At 43.5% G+C, this 27,225-nt stretch overlaps 2 protein-coding genes across 9 annotated transcripts in view; both read right to left on the reverse strand.

The window, feature by feature from the left end:
• The window catches only part of ptprb (protein tyrosine phosphatase receptor type b), a 36,507-nt gene extending 24,977 nt beyond the window's left edge, over positions 1 to 11,530 (reverse strand). For 2 of the 6 annotated variants that reach the window (XR_014126108.1, XM_081723604.1), the window contains exons 1-10: positions 11,009 to 11,529; positions 10,553 to 10,832; positions 5,730 to 5,993; positions 4,612 to 4,875; positions 3,794 to 4,063; positions 3,247 to 3,519; positions 2,875 to 3,141; positions 1,314 to 1,571; positions 807 to 1,070; positions 5 to 268 (exon numbers count right to left, since the gene is read on the reverse strand). Coding sequence is in view for 5 of the 6 variants with exons in the window: in XM_081723604.1 (XP_081579730.1) it covers positions 5 to 268; positions 807 to 1,070; positions 1,314 to 1,571; positions 2,875 to 3,141; positions 3,247 to 3,519; positions 3,794 to 4,063; positions 4,612 to 4,875; positions 5,730 to 5,993; positions 10,553 to 10,832; positions 11,009 to 11,062 (2,458 nt within the window). In the remaining variant the exon portion in view is untranslated. Of the gene's footprint in view, positions 1 to 4; positions 269 to 806; positions 1,071 to 1,313; positions 1,572 to 2,874; positions 3,142 to 3,246; positions 3,520 to 3,793; positions 4,064 to 4,611; positions 4,876 to 5,729; positions 5,994 to 10,552; positions 10,833 to 11,008 lie in introns of all 6 variants that reach the window. The other 4 variants (XM_027007498.3, XM_081723602.1, XM_081723603.1 and 1 more) reach the window with 4 other exon arrangements.
• Positions 11,531 to 12,268: 738 nt separating this feature from the next.
• The window catches only part of ptprr (protein tyrosine phosphatase receptor type R), a 41,692-nt gene continuing 26,735 nt past the window's right edge, over positions 12,269 to 27,225 (reverse strand). For all 3 annotated transcript variants that reach the window (XM_027007504.3, XM_027007503.3, XM_027007505.3), the window contains 8 exons: positions 25,287 to 25,476; positions 24,880 to 24,964; positions 20,281 to 20,360; positions 19,334 to 19,471; positions 19,126 to 19,236; positions 17,675 to 17,832; positions 16,441 to 16,554; positions 12,269 to 16,020 (listed from right to left, as the gene is read on the reverse strand). In XM_027007504.3, coding sequence (XP_026863305.2) covers positions 15,927 to 16,020; positions 16,441 to 16,554; positions 17,675 to 17,832; positions 19,126 to 19,236; positions 19,334 to 19,471; positions 20,281 to 20,360; positions 24,880 to 24,964; positions 25,287 to 25,476 — 970 coding nt within the window. In that variant the 3' untranslated portion in view covers positions 12,269 to 15,926. The remainder of the gene's footprint in view (positions 16,021 to 16,440; positions 16,555 to 17,674; positions 17,833 to 19,125; positions 19,237 to 19,333; positions 19,472 to 20,280; positions 20,361 to 24,879; positions 24,965 to 25,286; positions 25,477 to 27,225) is intronic.

Below are 27,225 nucleotides of genomic sequence, written 5' to 3' on the forward strand. Positions count from 1 at the left end.
TTACCAGTGTGGCCCTCGATGACCCGGACCTGCAAGTATGCCCCGCTGACCGTGGACACCACTATTCTGTAGAGGTAGCCAGGCTCCAGAGGGGAGAAGCGATGCTCGCGTGTTGTGCTGTTCAGTCGTTGCGCTGAGAAAACTCGCGTGTCGTTGAAGAGGATCTGCACCTCGTAGTGATCCACGTCACCCAGCGCGGCTTCCCAAGTCACGCGCAGGTACGTGGTTCCACTCTCGGCAAGAGTCAGTGCCCCCACTGCTGCTGGTACTGCACGACAGAGCACCGACATTAGGAAGCGTGTTGGGCAGGCCTACAATGAAAATAAGTCTTGCCTCTCAGCTATTTTATGACTGTGCTATGATTTAGAAATGTTTTATATGACTGTACTATGTTTTATAAATGGTAACCTTAAAATTAAACATGACCATGCAAGCTTCTTATATATGATATTATGTATATTCCTGCCAATAGTTTTTAACAGGGCTTCTGAAATTAATTAGTGCCATCTTGTGTTCAGTCATGACAAGTTGTTCATATTAAAATCCACAAGCTGGCACTGTTACTCAGTTATAACAGCATATAACAGAGTATATAACAGAAAGTGAACATGAGAGACTCGTTGTAAGTTATAGTATTATTGTAACTAGATAGATAGATAGATAGATAGATAGATAGATAGATAGATAGATAGATAGATAGATAGATAGATAGATAGATAGATAGATAGATAGATAGATAGATAGATAAACTTTATATGAGAATGGAGAACACGATATGAGAGCGGAGAACACGATAAAAGACCCACATGTTCGTCCCTCGGTGGAAACTCTGGACTCGTACTCTCCACTGCAGGTGCTGACGGTGACCGTGTAAAGACGACCAGGTACCAGACCACCGAACACGCAGTCATTCCGACCCCTGTTCACCGTCTGGTTCTGCACGAGCTCGTCTTTGTGCCAGATCGCGACGCTGTAATGGTCGTAGTCTCCAGCCGCGTGGTTCCAGTAGACCTTTAGAGTGCGCTCCTGGGCTAAATGGGTGGCATTGGGGTTCTGGACTGCAGAGGGTTCTGTGTGCAAGAACGACGTTGACGGAACTTACAACCCCTTAAAAACGACACGAATTTGTTCAACGAGTTGGCTGTTCTAATCTGCTCTGTTCTGTGTTTGTCTGATTCTTCTTTTTCATCACGATCTGTGCTCAGTTTAACGAGTCCGCCTGCACTAATGCACTCAAACGCTGCTCACGCCACGCAGGGGCAGTTCTTGGCTCCTGGATAATTGTGCCTGTGTGGAGATCAGCGTTGACTCACGTGTCCTTGCTTGGACCTCTGTGGCATTTCTATAACCCCCACTGGACGAGCTGACGGAGATGCTGTACAGTCGGCCCGGCACGAGGCTGCTGAATTCCGAGCCAACCTTGGTCACGGTGAGCGTGTGTAAAGTCCAGCTGCGGTCTTTGAGGATGACCTGGTAATTGTCCACGTCTCCCACTGCTGCTGTCCACGACACGTTAAGAAAGTCCGAGCGTCCGTGGTTACTGACCGTTACCGTGGCAACGGCGGCAGGCACTAGAAGACAAGAGGGGGAAAGTTTATGCATTTAAATTTTATGAATATATATATTATGCATGTTTGGCACAGGAAAAGAGTTCCTTCATTCGCTGTGCAGGCAAAGTGCTTCTGAAATCATTTATATACAAGATATCAGACTATTTATGATTTATTATTATCTAAAAAAAGAAGAGATTTTAGCTGCACATTCAGCCCAAAATTTCACTAGTATTTGATTCAATATTCAATGCATATTTGACTGAATATTCAATATATATTTGACTGAATATTCAGTATAAATTAAACATATACATAGTACTCTGGGTTCACTATACCATAATGTTCCTTCACTGGACAGTTTCTATATTTATTGCATGTCAATCTGTTTTGTCGGTTTAGTTTAGTGTCACCAGAGACTGAATAGTGGCGCTCTGGGTCTTCAGCGGGTGTATTCCCCATGCAGGGTGAAAGTGGGACTGGTCGCCAGCCTTGTTTGGGTTGTCTTTCTGGACTTCATTAAGACTGGAGGTCTGCAGCTGAAAATAGCCTCTTTGTTCTATGGGAAAACCATTGAGTCCAGCCAGGAAGACTTTGATAAAGTCTTTGGCTTTTTTTTTCCTCTCCAGAACTTCCTGAAATTCCTGAGATTCCCATTCGTATTTGAAAGAGGCATATTGTTTTGCAGAGATTTTATCATATGTTTAATTTCTCAGGACAATGGCTGAAAATCTTTTGTTGTTATAAGAGCAGATACATAACCTAACTTCAACTTTACACATTAAACTAATCTACAGAAATAATTTCTTCATTATTTCTGATTTTCTGATATCTTATTTTCATTTCAGTGCCATTTGTAGATCAGCAGATAAGTTCCAAAAACATATATATTTTACATTGGGAATGCAAGCACTCAAAATGGCAGGTCAATAGGTCAGAGTGTCATGACCTCGGTTCCATCATTCGGTTCTGAGCACGGGGCTCTTACAATGTCTGAAGGTCAGTCAGGACACTGAAGCTGAAAGGTGTCAGGGGGCCCCAGCACTTCCTGTCTCTGCTCACTGACTTTACTTTCAAATATGACAAACTGACGAAAACATTTTTTAGCCCATCCAGCTTTTTTCAGTGTTGAATAATCTATAAAAATCTTTAAAGATCAAAGTAGCTTTTAAATGACAATGACTTTAGAAAACACTTTGGATAACCCCCAGATACTTCCTGCGTACCCCCTTTATAACCCCTGGATACACCTGGATACCCCTGGATACTCTCTGGATACCCCTGGCTCCTAACAGTGCTACGCTGTTGTGCGATCAGTAGTTACCTGTGTGGCACTCGGCCACAGCCTGCTTGGAGACCTGTTCCCCGCTGACTGTGATTCCCAGCAGCCTGTATGAAGCTCCTGCCCTCAGACCCGGAAGGTGGACTGAGGTGCTGTTAGCCGGGACACTGGTGTTGTAAACGGCCTTGTTATTGTACAGCAGCAGCACCTGATAGTAGTCTAGATCTCCTGGAGGCTTTTCCCAGCTGGCTTGGAGAGAGTCAGTGGTGTGCATATTGTCTAGCTTGAGGCGTGTCACTTCCTGGGGCACTGCGGACAGATAGCTCAGTTATAGCTCGCAGGGATTGACACTGTAGTCTCTTTAGTTGCTCTGTTTTAGGTCAGATCTACATAGCACTCATAACACGGTCTTACGTGTCCTCCCTTCCACCGTAGCAGATCTCCTGAGGTCCCCACTGGTGGTCGTCACAGCGATGTTGTACAGTCGCCCAGGCGTGAGTACGTTAAAAGTGCACTCCCTCATCTGCCTTTCTAACGTACGAGTCTGAATAGCAGTGGAACCATTGGCGTTGAAAAGTTCGACGATATAGCCGTCACGAGACCAAGACCCTGGGCTGTGCTCCCAAAGTGCGCTGAGGGTGGTCTCATCCGCGTGATGGATGTGGAGGTGGGACACAGGGGGTGGATCTGACAGAGAAGAAGATGACAGTCCACCAATCAGACGAAGACTATGTGGCATTTTAGGACTGCCAAACACGTGAAAGCAGGTTTATTACCTAGGCTACTGAATTGCAATATAAAGGATTTTAAAAAATTATAATAAACAATAATTTACTTATTTCTATGTTTATGCAAAAAACATTTATTTTTGTCCATTCAAACACAGGCATTTGAACTAAATGATCTCCGTTTTTTATGCATGTTTGACTCTGTTACTAGTTAGAGTGATAAGCTTGGTCACCTGTCCCCCCGTGGCAGTAGGCCGTACTGGACAGGCCCCTGCTCTCTACGCTGACCGCCGCTTTGTACGTCCTTCCTGGCTGTACGCTTACTCCAGCAAAGCTGAACTCTGTCGTCTGCTTCCGTGCAGTCTCGTTAACCAGCGTCTCGCTGCCATTAAAGAGCATCACACGGTACTGCTCCCACTCTCCTGCAGGGGGTGCCCAGCTGATCTTCAGTGGACCTTGCTCAGTCAGGCTCTTCATTGTTAGCTGGGAGACCTTCTCTGGGGCTGCCAGTGACATACAGGGAAACAGCAACTGATGCCAGACAATCAGGAAAACAACACACACAAAAACCATATGAAGCGTTTGAACAAGGACGGTGACGTAAAGGAGTGGTAGTAGTCACAACTGTTCTACGCGGACTCTTCCAACTCTGCCCTGTTTTGATTTAGATTTTTTCATGGTGGGATCACATTGTTTTGGTCCTTGTGTAGCATTTTGCTGCTGACGTTTTGTTGGTTTTCAGAGTAAGCAGAACATGGGTGGAGTTTCCTCCAAGTCTCTCACACCACCTTGCCCTCATCTTGCTGCTGTGGGAGAACTTCCACAGAAAACCACACGTTGTCAAGGCCAAGGTGAAACATGTCTCTTTACATAGCCAACAGAAGTCTGTGAATTACACCTCAACGCCCTGACGTTTTCACAGCTCATGCAGCAGGATGTCAGACCACAACGGTGTCTTGTGTCACAGAGCACTGTGTTTCACTATTAGAAGGGTTTGGCTTAGTCTGGACTAGGTCTGGAAGCTAGCCCAATGAGCTCCAGCATTACTCACCAGTGCTGCCGGTCACATTCAGCTGATTGGTCAGATCCCCACTCCTGGTGAAGATCGACACGTGGTAGGCATGGCCGGGACTCAGGTGGTCAAACAGAGTTTCTCTGCCTTGTGGGGACAGCATTCTCTGCTGTAGAGATGGACCGGGACCTTGAAGCTGGACCAGGTAGCCGTCCACATCTCCACGGGCTTGATCCCAGGAGACCTTAAGACCGGTCCCAGGTCCACTGTTCTCCAGGAGTGCGTTCGAGACCCTGGCAGGAACTGCAGAGACAACAGACCGATTGGGTGAGCGGAATTTCATAATTAAGAGGTTTATCTTACAGCTGCTCTTCTGTGCTTGATTCATTTCGCACTGTGGTGGTGGTTAACATGGTGCTTGTTATCACTGAGTTGTACAGAAGACTACTCTGTGCTGTGCTAATTTTCCCCAATTTTTGGTTATCTTTTCAGTGTTTCAGTGTACTATGGAGTCAAGAGCACTTTACCACTTTATCACGGTGTTCTGTGTTAGGGGTCATAAACTCTTGATAGATGCATCTTTTGAGTGAGGTGCTGTAACTATGGCGATGCCTGAACTCTTGCAGTGTGTTCAGAAACGAGAGGAACTGTAGCTGGTGAAATGCTCGAAAGCTGATGTTTTTGTGGGTGGGGCCAGGGTCATGGCTTAAGAAGCCAGAGCATTTGAAAGAGTATGAAGGTGTAATTGACTCAGTAAAGTGGTGTCACAGCCTAGGGGTATGAAGGGTAAGCTTCCTCTCTACACCACAGGAAAGAGAGAGAGTGGGGCATTCACTCAGGTGCCTGGAATATCGTGGAAAAAGGTCACACAAACATGTGTGCGTGCGCACACACACATACACACACACACACACACACACACACACACACACACACACACACACACACACACACACACACACACACACACACACACACACATGGGAAAGAATGAAGGAAGCAAACAGAAAAATTCCTCTTCTATTCTGCATAAAGCCATGAGGTTGTCTATCTCCAGACTCAGGTTAAGCACGTTTCTTTACTTTTTTAGGCCCGTGGAGGTACTTAGCAGCCGAGATTTGGCGCCAAGCTTCACAGGGGCTGTGAAGGAGCTCTACCTGTCTGTGCTTGAATGGAGACAGAGTTATGCAGCCCTGCTGACTCTGTGATGACACTGATGTTGTACAGACGTCCAGGGATCAGGCCGTCCAACGCATATGAGGTCGTGGCATTGTCTACAGTGGCGTTCCAGGTGGATCCTGGATTCTTGCTCTCTCTGAGAAGGATTCGAAACTGCTCTTGTATGCCCTTGCCAGGTTTCCAGGAAAGACTGAGGGTTTCCATGTTTCTCATCACCTGAACATCCTGCACGGGTGAGGGTCCTGTGTTAGGCAAACAGGTACACATAGTAGCAGCCATGCGTTAACATCAACAAATGTTCTTGGCTAGTTAATGCAGAACCACTCCAAAAGCATTGCTTTGATATAACATAATGTTAATTAATTTAACATTAATCCAACTCCATCCAACTCAACCAAGTCCGTTGGTGGTTTGGTTCGCACACTGTGGTTAACCTTCAGTCTTATTTTACCATAGTGGAAAAATTCTAGCCAATGACAGCTCTGTTACAACAGTGGAGGAAAGTGAGGAAAGGAGAGTGCACGTGTGTGAGAGAGAGCACACCAGGGCAGAGAGCACACGTGTGAGAGAGAGAGAGAGAGAGAGAGAGAGAGAGAGAGAGAGAGCACACCAGGGCAGAGAGCACACGTGTGAGAGAGAGAGAGCACACCGAGGCAGAGAGCACGCGTGTGTGTGAGAGAGAGCACGCGTGTGAGAGAGAGAGAGCACACCAGGGTAGAGAGCACGTGTGCGTGTGAGAGAGCGCACGCGTGTGTGAGAAAGAGAGCACACCAAGGCAGAAAGCACGCGTGTGTGTGAGAGAGAGCACGCGTGTGAGAGAGAGAGAGCACACCAGGGTAGAGAGCACGCGTGTGTGTGAGAGAGAGCACGCGTGTGTGAGAAAGAGAGCACACCAAGGCAGAAAGCACGCGTGTGTGTGAGAGAGAGCACACCAGGGCAGAGAGCATGCGTGTGGGAGAGAGAGCATACCAGGGTAGAGAACACGCATGTGTGTGAGAGAGAGCACGCGTGTGAGAAAGAGAGAGCACACCAGGGCAGAGAGCACGCGTGTGTGAGAGAGAGAGAGCACACCAGGGCAGAGAGCACGCGTGTGAGAAAGAGAGAGCACACCAGGGCAGAGAGCACGCGTGTGAGAGAGAGGGAGCACACCAGGGCAGAGAGCACATGTGTGATGGGGGAACCCGATAAGATTGTTCTGTTTTGTGTAAAGAATGTCAGCACTGGCTGGGTGCTGTGGGGCCTGTCGAGAAGCCATTGTGAGAACGCGAGAGAGGGAAGGAGGCCCTTTCTTGATAAAGGGCAGGTCCAGGGCACAGGAACCACTGATGTGCTAGAACTCCTCCAACTCTCCCTCCCTGGCGTCTCAAATACAAACTGGATGAGTTATTGTAACGTTGCTACTAGGCTGTGACTTTTACAGAGCTAAAGGTGCCTGTTAGTGCTGAAAGCAAAGGGACTTTTTGACATGTAGCTGTGAAGTGACATAAAGTGACGTGACACGAAGTGAAGTGCCATGACGTGATCTCACTTCTGTTCATATGTGCTAAGACTCGTCTTTCTAATTTCTAACACTGATATTTTAATTGGATTTCAATATCATATTATTTCTTATCAGATTGAGTCAAACAATTAATGGGCATTTAATAAATGCTTTGGGAAGTGCAACTGTTGTGTACACTGGGCCTCAAAACCTTTGTCTTGGAGACTTCTGGCTATACTTCTGCAGTAGTAGAGTTTACTGCATAAACTACCATGCAGTTTACATTGGTAAAGCCTACAGTGTAAACTACAGTGGAGTTTACAGTGGTAGAGTCTGCAATGGTCAAGTCTTCAGTGTAAACTACAGTGGAGTGTGCAGCGGTAGAGTGCGCAGTGTAAACTACTGTGAAGTTTACAGTGCTACAGTGTGTAGTGTAAACTACTGTGAGGTTTACAGTTCTACAGTGTGCAGTGTAAACTACTGTGGAGTGTACAGTGGTAGAGTGTGCAGACTATGTAAACGGCACTGGTAGGGAGGTATTTTTAGAGTCTGGGAGTGGCCCACTGATATGCGATTATCAGTGAGGTCCAGGTGAAAGAATAAGGGAGCATGCTGTGAGGGTCAGGAGCCAAGCAAACCTCCAATCAAAACAGAGCACAAGCCACCTAATAGCACACCACCACCACCCCCCCACCCCACCCCACAACTCATTTCCTTCAGGACAAAAGAACAATAGGGTGGGAAAGGGCAGGGAGGGGGACCAACAGTCTGGAAATACTCAGACTTCTGTTTTGGAGCCAATCCAAATACACACACACACACACGCGCGCGCGCACACACACGCGCACACACACACACACGCGCGCACACACACGCACACACAGACACGCACGCACATACAGGCATGCACACATGCACACACACACACATGCACACACACACGCATGCACATACATGCACACACGCACGCACGCGCACATACACATGCGCGCGCACACACACACACACATACATACACAAACACACACACGCGCACACATACATACACACACACACACATGCACGCGCACACACGCACACGCACGCACACACACACACGCACAAACAGGCACGCACGCGCACACGCCTGCACACACGCATGCACACACATACGCACGCACGCACATACACGCACGCACATACACACACACACACACACACACACACACACATTAAGACTCATACATACCTCATATACATCTCTTGAAATGTCGAGATAAGTATGGGCTCATGCACAATAATACAAAGATTTGTGATGACAGTGATAATACAGTGATCTTGCAGTCTTCAAACATGGACTGAAGACCCATCTATTTGTAGAGTATTTAAATGACCCCTGACCCTTCTCTTATGTCAACTATCTCTAGTACTTATTGTTTATTGTTTATTGCACTTATTGTTGTCTGTTATAGAGCTTATATGTGTTTTGTACTTCTAGTCATCAGCACTGATCCCTGTATTCTACAGTATTCTAGTTCATTGGTATATTGGACTCTAAGCTACTGTACTGTACTAGGATGTATTCTATGAGTAAATGACAAAGTACTTTCTAAGTCACTCTGGATAAGAGCGTCTGCTAAATGCTGTAAATGTAACTACTTGGCTTCCAGTAGCTGCACGCATCAGATTTAAAACCTTGATGCTTGCCTACAAAGCCGAGCCGTACCTCGAGTACTTCGAACCTCGGCTTGAAATACCTTGCTTCAGGTCTCATAGAAGACAAGCATCAAGACTATTTCCTGTCCTGGCTCCAAGATGGTGGAATGAACTCCCACTTGCTGTCTGGACAGCAGAGTCCCTTGCAGTCTTCAAACACAGACTGAAGACCCATCTATTTGTGGAACATATAAATGACAACTGACCCTGCTCCCATATTGACTAACCAAATTAATACTTATTGTAGGGTATTGATTATTACACTGATGTTGTTTAAAAAACTCTAGTACTTATTGTTTATTGCAGAGTGTTGTCTGAGAGAGAGATTATATGTATTTTGTACTTCTAGGGATCAGCATTCATCCCTGTATTTCTGCAGTATTCTAGTTCATTGGTATGTTGCACTCTAACCTACTGTGCTGTACTAGGATGTATTCTATGAGGAAATGACAAAGCACTTTTGTAAGTCGCTCTGGATAAGAGCGTCTGCTAAATCCCACAAATGTAAAGGTAAATGTTAATCTTTTTAGTTTTTGTCTATTGAGAAAATAATTAGAAACATACAAAACAATAAAAAAAAGCAACATCTAAAATTCAGACTAACAGCCATAATCATAATATTTCAATTTTAAAATTTGTTCAATAATTAGATAATTACAAACTTTTCACCTAATTAAACTATCTATAAAGAACCATTAAATTCTCATTAAACTCAACTTTCTCTAAATCTTCACATTCTCAGTATGAATCCAAATCCATTGCTGCCCATAAAAACTATACTGCCAAAGTGTCTTGTGGAAATTATTGGACACTATAAATGGTGGGACTACGGAAACAAACACCTCGTTTAACAGCATTTGAATGTGAAAACATCACTGAATCTTTCTCCACAAGTTTCAAACTTTTGGTCTGGCAGACACTTGATAGTATATTAGACAACTTCAGTATCAGCTATGATGGAAGAGGGCAAAGTCATCCCCAGGTGGAAAACTGGGTAGTATTTTTGGTATTCAGATGATACTTTCATCCAAAGCAACTTACAATTCTGACTGAACATAACTTGAGTAACTGAGGGTTAAGGGTCTTGCTCAGGGGCCCAACAGTGGCAACTTGGCAGTGGTGGGACTTGAACTGGCAACCTTCTGATCACTAGTCCAGTACCTTAAGCACTCAGCATTACTTGAGAAGTGAGTTTGAGTCTTCACCACTGAGACATCACCAATGTGCTAACCTTCCAGGCCTTTTCTTACATTAAATTATTAGTACCCACAAATGTCTAGAGCGCTAAACACTACACACTTAGCGGTCTTTTTTACTAAACACTTCACACCTAGCGGTCTTTTTCACTAAACACCACATCTAGTAGTTTTTTTTTCACTAAACATTATACATATAGCAGTCTTTTTTTACTAAATACTACACATCTAGCAGTCTTTTTTTAGTAAGCACTTCACACCTAGCAGTCTTTTTCACTAAACACTTCACACCTAGCAGTCTTTTTTCACTAAACGCTACACATTTAGCAGAGTCTCAATGGAAAATAACAAGCTTCAGTATGCGCATAAAAGTCCCCCCCAGCGAACATCGTAGCTTTAAGGTGAACTCCTCAGACTGAAACAGACTTACTGGTAGGCAGCGAGAAGTTTTGCTGCTCTCCATCTGTCTTTGACATCACGTCCAAGTGGTACAAGGTTCCAGCGTCTAAATTTCTAATTTTGCATGTGACTTCTTGTCCACTTTCCGGGTCCTGATGACAGTCTGCTGCCTCGTCAGGTCTGTCCCTGACAGCTACTCTGAACTGACATGCTGCATCGGAGATGTTCAGTGTAAGTTCTACAGAATCTGGTGTGGATGTAGCCCTGCTAACGCTGACGTTACACAGCTGATCGTCTGCGAATGCTGCACTCTGAAAGAGATGGAGAGGGTAGCTAAAATCACAGAGTTGATCTTTCTTTGTTTATAAATGAATTGTTAAAAATCAGGTGTGGTGTCTCTAATGTGAGTCAGATGCAGAGCACCACAACCACTACAGTACGCACAAAAGTTCCAATAGTCTTGAACTCTAATGTTCAAAATACTTACCAAAATTCCACATGCTACCAAAACGGCTACAGAAACAGCTTTATTGTTCAGCATTTTGATTGCTAGATTAGATTATCTTGGTTAATAAATAGAAATTCAGTTTAAAGAGACACTTGAAAACATAATCCAAGAGTTCCAGAGATGCGTGGAAATGTAGGCTCCCCATGCGGTGGATATGGTCACCTTGGAATAATTTTCCCAGAACTCCTATGAAAGGGAGAGGGTTCGATCCGTGCGGGCCTCCTTGGGAGCCTGTAACTGGCTCTCTCACGCTCATCGGCCAGCAGCAGCCAGAGCTGCGTGCATGCAGACTCTGTTCGGCCTCTAACGGATATCCTCAATCAGGGAGGCTTAAGTTCAGATCCATGTGGTCAAGTACAGCGGAGGTGTGAGACAGCAGAGGTATGAGACTCTCTGAGGGCAAGACGCTTTCTTCTAAAAGTCCCTCAGCTTCCTGCCCGACTGGACGATGATTGTGCTGTTTTAACAGAAACGCTGGACCAGGACTTCTCCCCTGTTGCTATGAAGCTACCGCAGAAACAGAACTTTCCCTGCTCCCTGGACTGAAGGTCACACGCTGCTTTGTTGTCTGTGGGATCTGTGCATGACCCCCCTTTTCCTTCCTGTATCCCCACAGAGCAGCCACTCAGTTAAAGCTACACACACTTTTCAAACCGCTTTGTTTAAAGATGTCTTCGTGTTATGCCCTGTCAGTTCCTTTATGATAAGGCTTAAGAGTTCACAGCTCTTCACTCGAATGCTTGTATAGAATCATAACATACATTAAGAACATTATTTTTCGTTACGCTGCACATGTAAACAGGCAGAACTAAGTATAATTCCCTATCCTAAAATCAAATATTGCACACATTGTTTCTGGGTTCAGTCCTGTGGTCAAATGGAAGCTAAACTAAGAGGGAATTTCTACAGGAGCAGACAGAACCTTTTCAAATGGAGAAAAATAAGTCAGACCTGAATATTTTGGTGACTTTTATCAGTGCAATGACCCAGCTCCTGACTCGGGGTATTTTTTTTACCATGGGAAAAATGTTAATAGACTCATTTAAATAGGTTCTAATATTTAAGTATTAAATATTTATTTAAATATTTAAATATGTTCTAAATTATTTGGGTACAGATTTCACTCAAATGCTGTACTTTCGGTTTTTCTATATTTATCCATTTTGAGTATTCTGCCTGAGTGAAAATGTGGGGTAAAGTTTTCCATGAAACAAAAGATTTATCAACAAGAGAAACAACTGTGGATACAATTGGTTTAATGGCAGTAAAGTAACTATTATAGGTACACGTTCAGTATAAGACAGTCAGAATTGGCAAAACTCCCAGATTTAGCCACAAAAACACATTTCTCCACATTACAAGTTTTAAAGATATAAGAGGACTCATAGTATGGACACTGTATGTAGAACCTCAACATTAGATATTATGGCTTGGGCAACACTGTAATACTGTGTTTCTATGTACAGTATATTTTAGTCACTTGAATATATTTGCTGATTTTGAGAATTGACCGCAGGGTGAATCAAGTATTTTATACAGTCATGGCAGTTCAAAACACCCCGAATTAGCTGTTTGGGTTCAGTGGATTACATCCCTTACTGTGATGATGAAGGCATTCATATACACAATTACACCAGTTACAAATACCTACTACGGAAGTTATTCTGGACAGTTTCCTTTGCTGAACATTCATGTTGATTTGCAATAAAGATGAAAAATGAGTCACTGTGCCTAAGAGCCATGAAACTGAATCTAGAGGAGAAATCCTCTACACTTCAGCGAACACCAGCAAAACCGCTTTGACTGACGAGATCAGACGCTTTCTCTATGCTACACACACCAAAGATAAATTCACAAATATAACTTTTTAAAACCTTTGTATCACAAATAATTGTAATAAAAAAATCTGACAATATAAAAGAAGTGTCCTATAAATATTCATTATTGTACAGCAATCATTGTCCCGCCCCTAAAAAGGATCTCAGTCAGCCTTAGCAGTTTTACACAGCCGAGGGAAGCAGATCAGCATGTATACACACACGTTTCTCTATGATACACACGTGTCTCGCCAGAAAAAGTGAAAAAATGTATAGAATATTTTATTTTCCATTTTACTAGCTAGGTTGCCCCCCACCCCACCCCACCCCACCCCAGATAATCAGACATGTGCAACATGTAAAGAATGTACTTAAAATATATCTGCTAACGGTGCTGTGAAGATTAGATTTAAGAATATTATTTTAAAAACTATGTGGTCTAAATTCAGTGTCGTGTCGTTGATGACATTATTCATATTATAACAGAGCAAACTGGGACCCTCCATGTCAGACCACCTTAAGAGCAGAGAGTCAACACACATCTCAAAATTAAACATCATTTAATGATTTCATACCCATGGCTCAGACTTGGAGCAACGCTCCCAGAAAACTCCATCTAACCCAGTACTAAGAACTCCACCTAGCCCAGTACTAAGAACTCCACCTAACCCAGTACTAAGAACTCCACCTAGCCCAGTATACTGACAGAGAACTCCACCTAGCCCAGCACAGAGAACTCCACCTAACCCAGCACAGAGAACTCCACCTAGCCCAGCACAGAGAACTCCACCTAACCCAGTATACTGACAGAGAACTCCACCTAGCCCAGCACAGAGAACTCCACCTAACCCAGTATACTGACAGAGAACTCCACCTAGCCCAGCACAGAGAACTCTACCTAGCCCAGTATACTGACAGAGAACTCCACCTAGCCCAGCACAGAGAACTCCACCTAGCCCAGCACAGAGAACTCCACCTAGCCCAGCAGAGAGAACTCCACCTAACCCAGTATAGAGAACTCCACCTAGCCCAGTACACTGAACAGGAAACTCCACCTAGCCCAGTACACTGAACAGAGAACTCCACCTAACCCAGCACAGAGAACTTCACCTAGCCCAGTACACTGAACAGGAAACTCCACCTAGCCCAGTACACTGAACAGGAAACTCCACCTAGCCCAGTACACTGAACAGAGAACTCCACCTAACCCAAGTCAGAGAACAGCAGTATCTACTCACAGATGTTGAATTGTACCATTTCAATAAATTAAGATATTGTAAGATATTGGCGGCACTGCCATCAAAACATTCCACATTATTCTTCAACGTTGATTGTCACAAACTGTCTAATATCATGATTTCAGCATCATTACCATGTAGCTTGATAAATAATGGTGATGGTGTAGGTTGGGTGATAGGACTGCTGTCAGTGGTGGTGTCAGAACCATTTGTGTTTAAACCAGCAAGTGTGTTCATTCCAGTGAGTGTATTTTTACCAGTAAGTGTGTGTACACTGTGGAGTCTTGTTATTATGAGTTTTTCTTTGACAACTCCAGTGAGTGTGTTTACATCATTGAGTGCTTGTATTTAGCTAAATGGAAATGGAGGTCCTTGTATCCCCAGTAAAAGAAAGTTCCTCCCAGAATCAAAAGGTTTCTTGCAAGGCCATCAAGATATTCTGGTCACTGAAATAATCTATTCAGAATATTTGAATAGTTCAGAAATTTTTCAAACTCTTCAAAATATTAAATATGTTCAGTGTAACTGATGTGAGATTCTGGTGGTTTGTTGTGTGAACATTTAAAGGTTGGTAGCTAGCTTCTTAATGAAACACCTCAGACAGCATCTTTAGTGTCAGTAGATGTCAGCGTACGTGATGGGTGACGTGATATGAAATGTGTCTATTATCCTTAGTTTTACGTCTAATAACTGACAGCAGTATCTGGGCTGGTGACATCTTTATGGGTGTTGTACTGAAGGGGATGCATCATTGGTCCAACTACAGTTTTTTATTAATGTTCTACTATGTGATTTTATGGTATGTATTATGCAATAAAATAAAATCCCAAAATATTTAGGGTCAAAGAAATGTAACAATGCAAGGCATTCACTTCTAACTTAAAAGTAATTTTACCAAATTATTAAGATCAAATTGTATAAAAATAGCGTTATTAGTAGTATTACATTTACATTTATATGATTTAATCTCTAATATACAAAGTACAATTCTGAATATTCATACAACACTACTGTCATTATTGTCGAACTCCCTCATTTACAAATGGGAAATAAATAATACAGGAGTTGGCTTAAGAAATGCTCTTTGTAAATAGTAAATGAGCAAATATTAAATATCAAATAATAAATATGGTGTAATATTTCATTGTGTTAAATTTTTTTGGATTTGGTTTTGACAAAAACTTGAACTAACAAACTTTGGTGTTTATTTGACGGAGAAAGCTGCACTTTCACAGTCGTTGTGAATGTAGTAGGGCTTTGATTTTGACATTCATGCTGAACTTTAGCCAAATGTTTGTTGGTGTTTAATAATCAGTGTATCCACTGATACACTGAATAATTATTTTGTAAGTTATTAATGATAACTGATGAGATATTCACAAAAGACATGATGCTTTTAACAGTCTTCAAGTACACTATGCACAGTAACGTAGTTTTAAACTTTGTGGGAAAAGTGCTAATGATAAAGACTCTTAAGTTGAAAACTAGTACCACCAGCCACTCAGAGTTGAAATGGGAAGGGCTAAGGTGAAGGTTGGAGTGGAGAGGAGGTGTTAAGGTTTAGGGCAGCTTCATGTGAGACAGCGAGAGCAGGACACAAAGGCCTTAGAGGCATACAAGGGTCCTCATATATCAGAGATAAGAGCACAAGAGCACATCACATTTGCTGAAGTCTTTCAGGTATCTTGACGGATTTTAACTCCATAACCTCCAGGTTATATCATCTTCAGAATCACGTAGACTGTGTTCTGGTGTGAGTGGCGAAACAGCACCATCTCCACCGTCTCTTCCTGGTGAAACCAGACTGGCATCCTGTCCCACCATCCTCCACTCTGTCTGGGGTCAACGGCTGGTTTCTGCCGACAGCTGGCTCTCGTACAGACTCAAGGCATGGTGGACAAACTCATACTGTTCTCCAGTCTGGATCATTCCACCCCTAAGACACACCATTAGGAAGTTAACTATGATACTCCAGAATGACACTTCAAAACGTTCGGTCTTATTAAAATGTCTTATTAAAATTATGTCTCTGTAAATGATCGATTTCCTTAACTGTATGTTACATTTGTACAACATGTAAACACTTCATTAATTTAGCAATGGACGAGAAATCTACCAGCCTATGTCAGGTGCATGCATGCGTGCGTGCGCGTGCATGTGTGTGTGTGTGTGTGTGTGTGTGTATAATGTTGGGTGTGAAACACTTTAAGTAAAAATAACTAAACCTGGCACTAACAATGCCGAAGCAGCATACTAAAATCTATTATGTTCCAGTGAAAATATTATTAAACATGTTTTTATTAGTATTTTAACCTGAACACCTGATGGCCAGGTGCAAACCCACTGCCTACTGTACCTGTCTGCTCTGAGCTGGCAGACAATGCTTAGGATGTCCACCACACCCTCCAGACGCAGCTGACGACAGCCTATCGTCGTGGCGATGAAGCAGCCCGTCCGACCAATCCCAGCGCTGCAAACCACAGAAGGGGACATGAAGGGGTTAATAGCCCTTGCTCATCGATAACTCATCGTTCACCTAGGGGGGTCTTCTGGATTTGGATTAAGCTTTGTGCTCAACTGTAAATGATGCTTTAAATCTGAATTATTGTAGCACCACATTCCTTAAACTTGGTAGAAGCATTTAAAAAATCTTTATTGCAAAAAACCTGCTTTCTTGCACCAAATTTAGAGGGTGAGTTGATAGCTGGTGAGAGAATCATGTCAGCCACTGTTTATAAAACCAGAGAAAAGAGCCACCACCGCTAACCTAGAGAATAATGATGAAGTATTTCCCCAGGTGTGGACAGAACTAAGACATTTACATGAGCTGTATCAAGACCAGTTAGGACACAGTCCTGTTTACCTGAGCTGTATAAAGACCAGTCAGCTCACAGTCTTGTTTACATGAGTTGTATAAAGACTAGTCAGGTCCTAGTCCTCTTTACTTGAGCTGTATAAAGACCAGTTAGGACACAGTCTTGTTTACCTGAGCTGTATAAAAACCAGTCAGGTCACAGTCTTGTTTACATGAGCTGTATTAAGACCAGTCAGGTCCTAGTCCTCTTTGCATGAGCTGTATAAAGACCAGTCAGGTCACAGTCTTGTTTACATGAGCTGTATAAAGACCAGTCAGGTCACAGTCTTGTTTACATGAGCTGTACAAAGACCAGTCAGCTCATAGTTCTGTTTACCTGAGCTATATAAAGACCAGTCAGGTCATAGTCCTGTTTTATATTTATCCTCATGTGAAATTCTTCGTCTGCTACTCATGTTTATAAATACCAAAAAAAAAACCTGTTTGCTTTGGTATCATAAAGTTGGCATCACATGTGTTGTATGTCAATAAGTGTGACTATTGTGGGAACTTGTGAGAGAATCAGTGACTTGATGTAAGCATGTGTCTTATGGTAGCTAATTGTTTGTATGTCCATATGTGAATGTCAAATAGGGTAACTAAAACCAACCCATGTTTTATGTTTTAAACATAGACTGACTAAGACCTTGTAAATGTAGATTTTGTAAAGATTCTTATAGCTAAAATTTTGGGACAGAACATTATATCTTATTGTAGCTGGTTCAAAAGGACATACCTGCAGTGAACCACAATGGGACCACAGGCATCCAGAGCATGTCTGGCTTCCTCTACGTCAGTCATGAGCTGGAGCAAGGGCCCGACACTGTCTGGGGTCTTATGGTCCGGCCATGACGTGTACCAGTAGTGGCAGACTTTACGGCTTTGACCACTTTGCTAAAATAAAAAAATAAAGAGATCCAAGCTCACAACATGAAATATCCAAATCATTTTACAGTCTATAACTAAAACACAAGAAAGGAACAGACTGGATTGATGTTCAGCTTCTTAGGGTGTGTTCAGACTTGGTAGCTTGGTGCGATTGCACCATTAGAGTAAGTGGGAACGCTTCTTTTCAATCTCTGGTGGACCAAATAAGTGGACCGAGACCACCCGGGCAGGTGGGTCTCAGTCCATTTCTAGATTAATTTGGGTTTCTAAACAAATTTTATTTGAAGTATGATGTAATGTTCTGAGCACATCCACAGACAGAATCCAAAGTACATAAGACAAGACCGTAATCCAGAAAAGCAGTGCACAAAGCAACCAAAACAGAGGGAACAGGCAACGGGGGCAATCCAAACCACAAGCAGAGATCAAACAAACCAGAATACCAGATAAAGATAGACAACAGCTCAGAAACATACCAAACAAGACTTCAACAAGACTTCGCAAAGACAGAACACACACAGGGTTTAAATACAGACTAATGAGGACTAACACAATTCAGGTGAGTACAATAACTGGTAGGTAATAGAACTAACTAGCGGGCGGAATCTAAAAGAAACCAAAACCAGGAAATTAACAAACAAATGTCAGGGAGGTCCGAACGTGACATATGAACACAATACAAACCAAAGGTATCTAAACTATCCAGACACAGGACATGATGACACAAGATGTGACACTAAATATGGCATGAAAGAACAGAGTGCAAGGAAAACAAAAATGTTTTCCATTACAGTTTAGAACAGGCATCGGAAACGTATGTGGTCTTCTCTTTGGTATGTGCAGCGGAGGAATTTCTGGAGCTCTTTTGACTCCTTTCCGTGTTTCTTGATGGTAAAAATACCACCAGGTATAGACAACCCAAATACGTGCATTAAGACCATAGAGTGTATCATACGTGCATCCTTAATTATTTTGGTTTGATTGTAAATTTGCGAGTGTGAACACTAAGCAAACCAGGACCAAAATGTAACAATGTATCATTCTCTTGTTTGGTATGGGTCAAGGGACCTGAACTACAAGTATGAACACACCCTTAATTCCTCAAACGACAGAACCTCCTCTTATGTTGTGGGGTTGCAAACCAGCTCATCACAAAGGGATTCTGGCGCTTTGTCTTTTCTGGGGGCTCAGTGCTAATACGTGGCCTGCTGTTGCACACTGCCATGGGCTCTGAGGAAGTGTTACACAACTGAGAGAGACGAGCAGCTTATCCAGGTGTTGAATGGCATCAGTACGTACTTTAAGTGTGAGGGAGCGCACCGTGTAGTGCTCACACTCCCTGACGCCATTCACGAGGACCTCCACCTTCCCATAAATCCCACGCTTTTCAGGCCAGTACAAGACACATTTCTGGGAGAAAAAGAAGCAGGAGAATTACAGTGATGAACAGAACCATTTCAGCGGAACCGTGCTAAACAAACACGTTCGGAGTTCCACACAGCTTCACCTCATTTTTCTCTTTGAGTTTGGTGATCATGACGATGACGGGGCAGTTGTCTTGCCACGCCATCTGCCAGAAATCGTTCACGGTGTTGATCATGGGGCCCTGTGTGGCGATGAAGGCTTTGTCTTCTCTGAGGTAACCCTTGGAGATGAAGGAATGAGGGTTGAAACACACGCAGAGTTTGGAGTATAATCAAGAAGAAACAGTATCTTGAACCATGTAAGATTTGCAGGTGTTTTTTTTCCCTGGGAAATCTCAGTTCTCCGTATAGAACGGGATTCTGTACCAAATTCTTTTATTGGCGCTGCATCGTGCGTGATCCCTGGAAATCACTTCTGCAGGGCTCAGATTTTCCCTTTCCTGTTTGCTTCCAACAGGGATACAATGGAATTACAAAAGCAAAACGGCAAAGCTACCACAGGCCTCAGCATGTTGTAGTCCGGCTCTACTTGGGATCACAAGCTTCTGTGAGGATCAACTAAGAAAGACTTCTGAGCATAGTGCAGCCTGTGTACCCAGCATGGATCCACACAGATATACTGCAGATCACTGACCAAAATTCAACTTCATTAGGCAACTGAAACTCATATGAGGCTACAAATGTCTGACCTTTCTTTGAGATAACATTTAATTGCATGTTCAGAGAAATTTATTTTCACTCAGTAGAGTTAGTAAATGGATTAAAAATGAACAAATTTAAACCTGATTGGTTAGCAAATTCAGAAGAGCCTGACTGTAAAGACAAAGCTATTGTCTATGGTAACAAATCCATCAGTTCACAGTCACGTTTCCCTCAGGATTTATTTCACAAAGCAGGTCTGTAATGTTTATTCAGTTAGTGACAAGAAATTAATATCAATTATTCCCTGGAAAATCTTAGGATATTCCAGTGTATAAAAAATTAAAGTTAAATGAGCAAGGAAAGATTTCTCATTCCTATAAAGACGTACCCGTATGTAGTTGGCGTTAATGTAACAGCTGAGAGGATCGTTGGTATTCCGGATCCTTAGAACAACTCTGGAATGAGGATCTGTGGAAATGATATTTGTTTTAGCATTATAAACATTTCATGATTTGATGTGGTACTAATAAATGGAACAACAGTAAGTTACAGAGCAGTGTTCTGGTTACAGAGTATGTTACAGTTCTGTCTTGAGTGGTTTAAATGGACAAACACATATACTGATGTAACTGAGTGTAAGTACGTCATCATATAAGAAAATAACCACTTCAAAGTGTATTTAATTTCAGTACTTTTTCATTGTCCTGCTTTGACATTAGTGTCTTTAGTCCCTGTATGTCCTTCTGTTTATTTTCAATGTCCATGTTAATGTGCACCTATAAATCTTAGACAAAAAAAAACAAAACATATGTTCATCATGAGTGCACTAAGGGCCAAGGTCAAGATCGGCTTGAGTAGTTGTAGGACATACACACAAACACACACACCCTAACACACACGCACAGACATCATCCTGTTTTTGCTTTGACTCCTGAGATGCTTGATGCTTCATCTCAGAAACGTTCTAGTGGTACTGATAACATCTTCAGAGCAAAAAGTCTCTCACATCAACCAGGACCTTTCTAAGTTTTACACAGTTGAACACATCAGTATTTTACACTTTTCCTGTGTATAACAATCACTACAAGCATCCGTGTTTTCAAAACCCCTCGTCTTTGTCAAACACTGTCCTGGGCATTTAGTTTAGGCCATAGTTCACTGCTTAGCAACAGTCCCCTCCCCCCACTGCTCCGGGAGCCAATCACGCTCACTGGGTGGACAGAAGGATTACTGCCCAGCACGGACTGATAAGGTAGTCTCTCTCCTGCTTATCCAGAGACCAGTTCGTTCCCAAAATGGAAAGCTTTCAGCCAAACAGCCAAGCCTGCAGGTTACATAACGGCGCTGATGTTCTTTGAGGTGGAGCAGAGCCAGGGAACAAGATGTTTCTCAGCTCCAGTGTACTGTTGGAGGAGGAGGAGAGGAAGAGCTTGCTAACGTCAACACCGGCACGTTCTCGGCCACTAGGATGAGAGCTGCCTTCCTGAACCAATCAGTTTTAGAGATGGGCCGAGGGGTGAGATAGCAAGACAGGCATTGGTTGAGTAGGTACGGACAACCCAACCACATTTCCAAAAGATTGTATCTTGTTTTTCTACTAATACCCCTCCTCCATAAGAGTTTTGACCCTCCCCGGTAAGACAAGGTAGGAATGTCGCTTCAGGACAAGAAGTCCGGGCTACGTGCCAATTTACATAAGATCTGTGTGCGTAATCAAAACCACTAAAATACACAAGGGACAAAACAATTCTAGGACTTGTATTTAAAAGATGTTTCCCCAGATGTTTCCCCAACACAGGGTTCAAAACCCAATACCTAAATAACTGTCTGAGGTGCCAGTTCTGTGGAAAGGTGCACTACATGCAAAATAAGGTCAGGATTTGATTGATGGATTGATTGATTTTCAGCAACTGCACACAGTAACTTTACACTTAGTTGTACATTATTGTGCTGTGTTATGGCATGGGGTAATATGCCTGGTAAAGGACGTTAATGGAGAAAACACACGCCCGACTGAGTGCTTTACCACAGTACAGGGACGGTGGCTTCCGTCCCTCCTGTGGAGAACATGACCCACGACCTCCTTATGGAACTGATAAACGTGGGAATCAACCCCGTACACCTGCCATGGGTGCAGGGCACTTGGGTCACCCAGTATTGCCAAGTCAAACCCTACAGTTGTCCAAATCAGGTCCAAATCAGGCAAAACCTAACTAAACATGAAAACAGCTAAAGGAAGGAAGCAACATAAGTACTTATGAGCCGCTTTTCCAGATGTAAAAAGAGAAGGAGGAGGGAGGAAGAGAGAGAGAGAGAGAGACTAGCCAAGCAGTGCATGAACTCCGAGAAGAAGGACAGAGCTCTTTATGCCATAGATGACATGACAAATATTTGTGAAAATTCCAATTATAATTTGGCTAAAATTATTTGAATCAATTATTGACCCAATTGCGCTATTTGGCAGTGAAGCGTGGAGTCCACTTACAAATCAAGAATTTGGCAAATAGGACAAACACCCAATTACGTCCTTGCATGCTGAATTTTGTAAACAAATCCATAATGTAAACAAACTCCACAATTCTGCATGCAGAATTAGGTCAATTCCATTCATTATAAAGATACAGAGAAAGGCATTCACATTTACTTACACCATTATAAACCCTCACACCATTATGAACCCCCACTCACACCATTATAAAGACTTACTCACACCATTATAAACCCCCCTCACACCATTATGAAGACTCACTCACACCATTATAAACACTCACATCATTATAACCCCCTAGTCACACCATTATAAACACTCACACCATTATAACCACCCCATTCACACCATTATAAACCTTCACACCATTAAACACTCACACCATTATAAACCCCCATTCGCACTATTATAAACACTCACACGATTATAAACCTCCCACTCACACCATTATAAACACTCACACCATTATAACCCCCTAGTCACACCATTATAAATACTCACACCATTATAAACCCCGAGTCACACCATTGTTGTCATGGAATGCTCCTCTTGCCACTGGTCACATGGTACGGCCCACGGCATGCAGTGGAAGTCACTTTGTGTTGTTTGTGACCATGCTCCCATGATAGCACACACCTGCACCTGGTTTAATGTTGTGTGTATTTAAACTGTTGATGTGTGCCTCAGTGTTGGTCATTGTTTGTTTTGCTAGTCACATGTGTATTCATATTAACCAGATATGTTCGTGTTGCCATCATTAGTGTTCATGCCAGTGTCATGTTAACCGTTTATGTTATGTGTGAGTGCTGTTGCCATATACGTTATGTGTCAATAAACATATGTCTGTGCAACCTACTCGGGCCATCATAACTATGAACACTCACACTATTATAAACCCCCAGTTACAGGCTCAGAACCAGAGCAAAACAACACACCTGATCAGAATGGACCAAATTACAAAACATCTAAAGAAAAAATATGCAAATTATTGGGAATCTCAAATAAAATCACAATATAAAATGCAATGTTATCTGGTCCTAATGAGAGACTACACCATGGCAGACTGCCTGAACACGGTGAGCATGGTAACCATGGTGACTTCCAGAGTCAGGGGTCAGTGTTTGGCTATGGAGAACAGCAGACACAAGAAACTCTAAAAGAGCACAAAGTTTGTCAACAGTGAGAAGAACATGAAGTCAAAACAGAGCTGCACTTCTAACGGAAGGCTCAACGTTCAAGGAGATTCATGAACGTAAATGTCCCAGATTTAGCAGGATCTCTGAGACTCAGAAACGACCTAAACTGCTGGGGGAAGACAGGGAGAACTGGACATTACCAGCACACCACCACCTCATCTACCACCACCTCATCACACACACACACACACACATAGATACACACACACACACACTCACACACACACTCACACACACACACACACACACACACACACACACATAGATACACACACACACACACACACACACACACACATAGATACACACACACACACACACACATAGATACACACACACATACACACACACACACACACACACACACACATAGATACACACAAACACACACACACACACACACACATAGATACACACAAACACACACACACACATAGATACACACAAACACACACACACACACACACACATAGATACACACAAAGACACACACACACACACACATAGATACACACACACACACACACACACAAATAGATACACACACACACACACACACATACACACAAACACACACACACACACACACATAGATACACACAAACACACACACACACACACACAGATACACACACACACACACACACACACACACACACACACACACACAAATAGATACACACACACACACACACACAAACCCTACCTGTTTCACTATAACCCAAACGTCCTACTTTATTTATGATGGCTGTTTTTTCTCTCATATAATGTACTGTAGAGTTTAATTTAGATGTAATTTAATGTAGAGTTCTTCCTAACACAAACTTCACACCAACTTTGGTAATATAAAGGCACTATTATTTGTCATGCCAATAAAGCACCTTGAAATAAATTAAAGTGAATGGTGAGAGGATATAGAGAGATAGAGAGAGAGAGAGTGAGAGAAAAAGACAGAGCGTGGGAGAGATTGACAGGAAAAAGAAGATTGAGTGTAGATGAGAGAGATTGAGGGGGAGAGAGACAGAGTGAGAAGGGGAGAGAGGGAGACCAAGAAAGTTTGTGAGAGAGAACCTGAACCCTCATTATGTCTCATAATGTCCAGTGTGCTGTACGTCTCCAGCACTGTCATTAATCCGTCTGGACGTGTAGCATCTAGTTCTGCCTCTCTCTGTCTAACCAAGCAGGTGGACTTTCTTCACATGGTGTGACATGTCAGACATGTAACACAGCAACACGTGTTCATGGCCCAGGACACAGTAGCAGCTGATGAAATAGGATGAGAGAGGGACAGTGAGATACTAACTGGGTAAAATGGTCTTGTATCTGTTTTTGGTTCCATGACTAGGGATATCCAGGTCCTTTGGATCCACAAAGTTCATTGGGATTTCCTGGTGGAGAGAAAGAAATAACCAGAAGTCAAGCATTTGTGTCAGAGATGACACATCCCATGGTCTCAGTAGAGTGCAGGAGACGTCAATAGAGTGAGAGTGTGACGGAATGACAGTGTGGACAAGTGGTGGAGTGACAGTGTGACGGAGTGACAGCGTGGAGGTGGGACAGTGTGATGGAGTGACAGTGTGGAGGAGTGGCAAGGTGACAGTGTGGAGTAGTGACAGTGGTGGCTTGACAGTGGAGTGGTGGAGTGAGTGTGGTGGAGTGACAGTGTGGTGGAGTGACAGTGTGGTGGAGTGGTGGAGTGGCAATGCTCACTGCAAACTCCACTTGCAGAGCTTGCGTGTTGAGTGCAACGTCTTGGAGCTGCTGGCGTGTGAGGACTCGGCTGGCAGACTGCAGGTACTCCTGCGCGGCTCGTTCCCGTGGCGTGGTGACGCTGCAGCTCAGTGGTTCCACGGAGCCCAGCGCACTCATATCCAGCACTAGAGAGACGTTGGAGCCACGGCTGGGCCAAACGAGGGAGCGCAAACACAAACACAGTCACACACTACTGCTACTTTTCACTCTGCTTAAGATGATTAAAGCATTAATGCATGCGTATGTTCTATAACATGGCACAAGCTTTGTAAAAACCATATAAGAATTACGTATGTGACAACAGTTTAAAAATGTGTGCTATAGAGCTAGAATGAATACGTCATACCAAATATTTATGAACAATATATATAATCCATTTACTGGGCAGAACAGAGCCTCGCCCTCATCAGAACAGAGCCCCGCCCATATCAGAACTGAGCCCCTCCCACATCAGAACAGAGCCCCTCCCTCATCAGAACTGAGCCTTGCCCTCATCAGAACTGAGCCCCGCCCACATCAGAACTGCAGCTGTGTGCGGTCAATCCGTCATAGAAAAGGACAAAGAAGAGCCAAAGGGGAGAATTGGGAGAATTTTCTATGGTTGCACTTTTTGTTTAAGCAAATAAACAGTTTTTGCCCTGACAAACAGTGCAATTTGCTTGCATGTTTTTCCACTGCATTGTTTGGTGTTGGGTCAGGGCTCACTACTGGGTCAGGGCTCATTATAGGGTTAGGCATCACTATTGGGTTGGGTCAGGACTTGCAGATCAGGATAAATGCTAAAATGTGTGTATTCCAAGCCCAGAACTAAGAACCCAAAACCCCAGAACTGAAGTGTGTAGTTTCAGCACATGTACTGTGTGGACTGACACACACACTGCAGGCCTGTTTGAACGGAATTGCTCGTAACTTAGCCGGTCCACACCGGTCCACACCACTCCTCTGTTTCACAGGCTTCAAACATGTCTGTCAGTGTTGGTTCAGGACCCCAGTTCAATAACAAACTACCTACTGATCTGAGAACAGGCTTTGACGAACAGGATTTGCTGGGCGTGTATGCGTGGCGTGCGCGTGCGTGTGTGTGTGTGTCTGTTGGGCGTGTGTGTGTGTGCTGAGTGTGTGTGTGTGGCTGTGTGTGTACTGGCTGTGTTTCACTCTCAGATATAAATTCGTCCTACACTAACCAAGAATATGTAAACTAGATTATATAAATAGGTGGATCTTTAGTATTTTACTTTATTTATGTAGATTTTTCCCGGTTTCTCTTCCGTTTCTCTGCCACTGTGCAACGTTGCGTCACTCAGCCCACACACCCCACGGTTTAGAGGGACTGTGAAGAAGTTGCGGCTACTGAAGCATGATTGCTTAACTAAAGAGGAAGGAAGCACTTCATCAGACCAGAGGACGCACATGCACTTGTGCAGTGGCTCTCCGCGGCCTTCACGTGTTCTTCATGTGTTCTTGACGACCCCTTTCACCAAGCTGAAGAAATATCCGTCCAAACTCGACGGGCAATTACAACGAACTGCATGTTGTGTGGTCCAAGTAAAAGACTGGAGCATGAGCGTGTGGGAACGGCACACTGAACGTCTCCCTCTCACACTGCCCTACAGACCTAGACAAGCCTTCAACGCAGGCTATCACACAGGCCCACTGAGTGTAGGCAGGCCTGTGGGCAGGTGTGTGAAGAAGAGATGGACAGATCTCTCCTGCTAAGCAACACTGGTCATAAACTGGGCTGCAGAAGGCAACAGCATAGCCCAGTGCACATGGTCCAGTGGTCCAGACCGCCATGTGTGTGGGGTTGGGAAGTTTCCCCATCACTGCAATGTTCTCTAAACATGCCTCCCGACACTCGCACTCAGACACTCGCACTCACACGCTCGCACTCACACAT

Source organism: Electrophorus electricus, chromosome 11 (assembly GCF_041902795.1).
Source record: "Electrophorus electricus isolate QZ-2024a chromosome 11, ASM4190279v1, whole genome shotgun sequence".
Lineage (NCBI taxonomy): Eukaryota > Metazoa > Chordata > Actinopteri > Gymnotiformes > Gymnotidae > Electrophorus > Electrophorus electricus.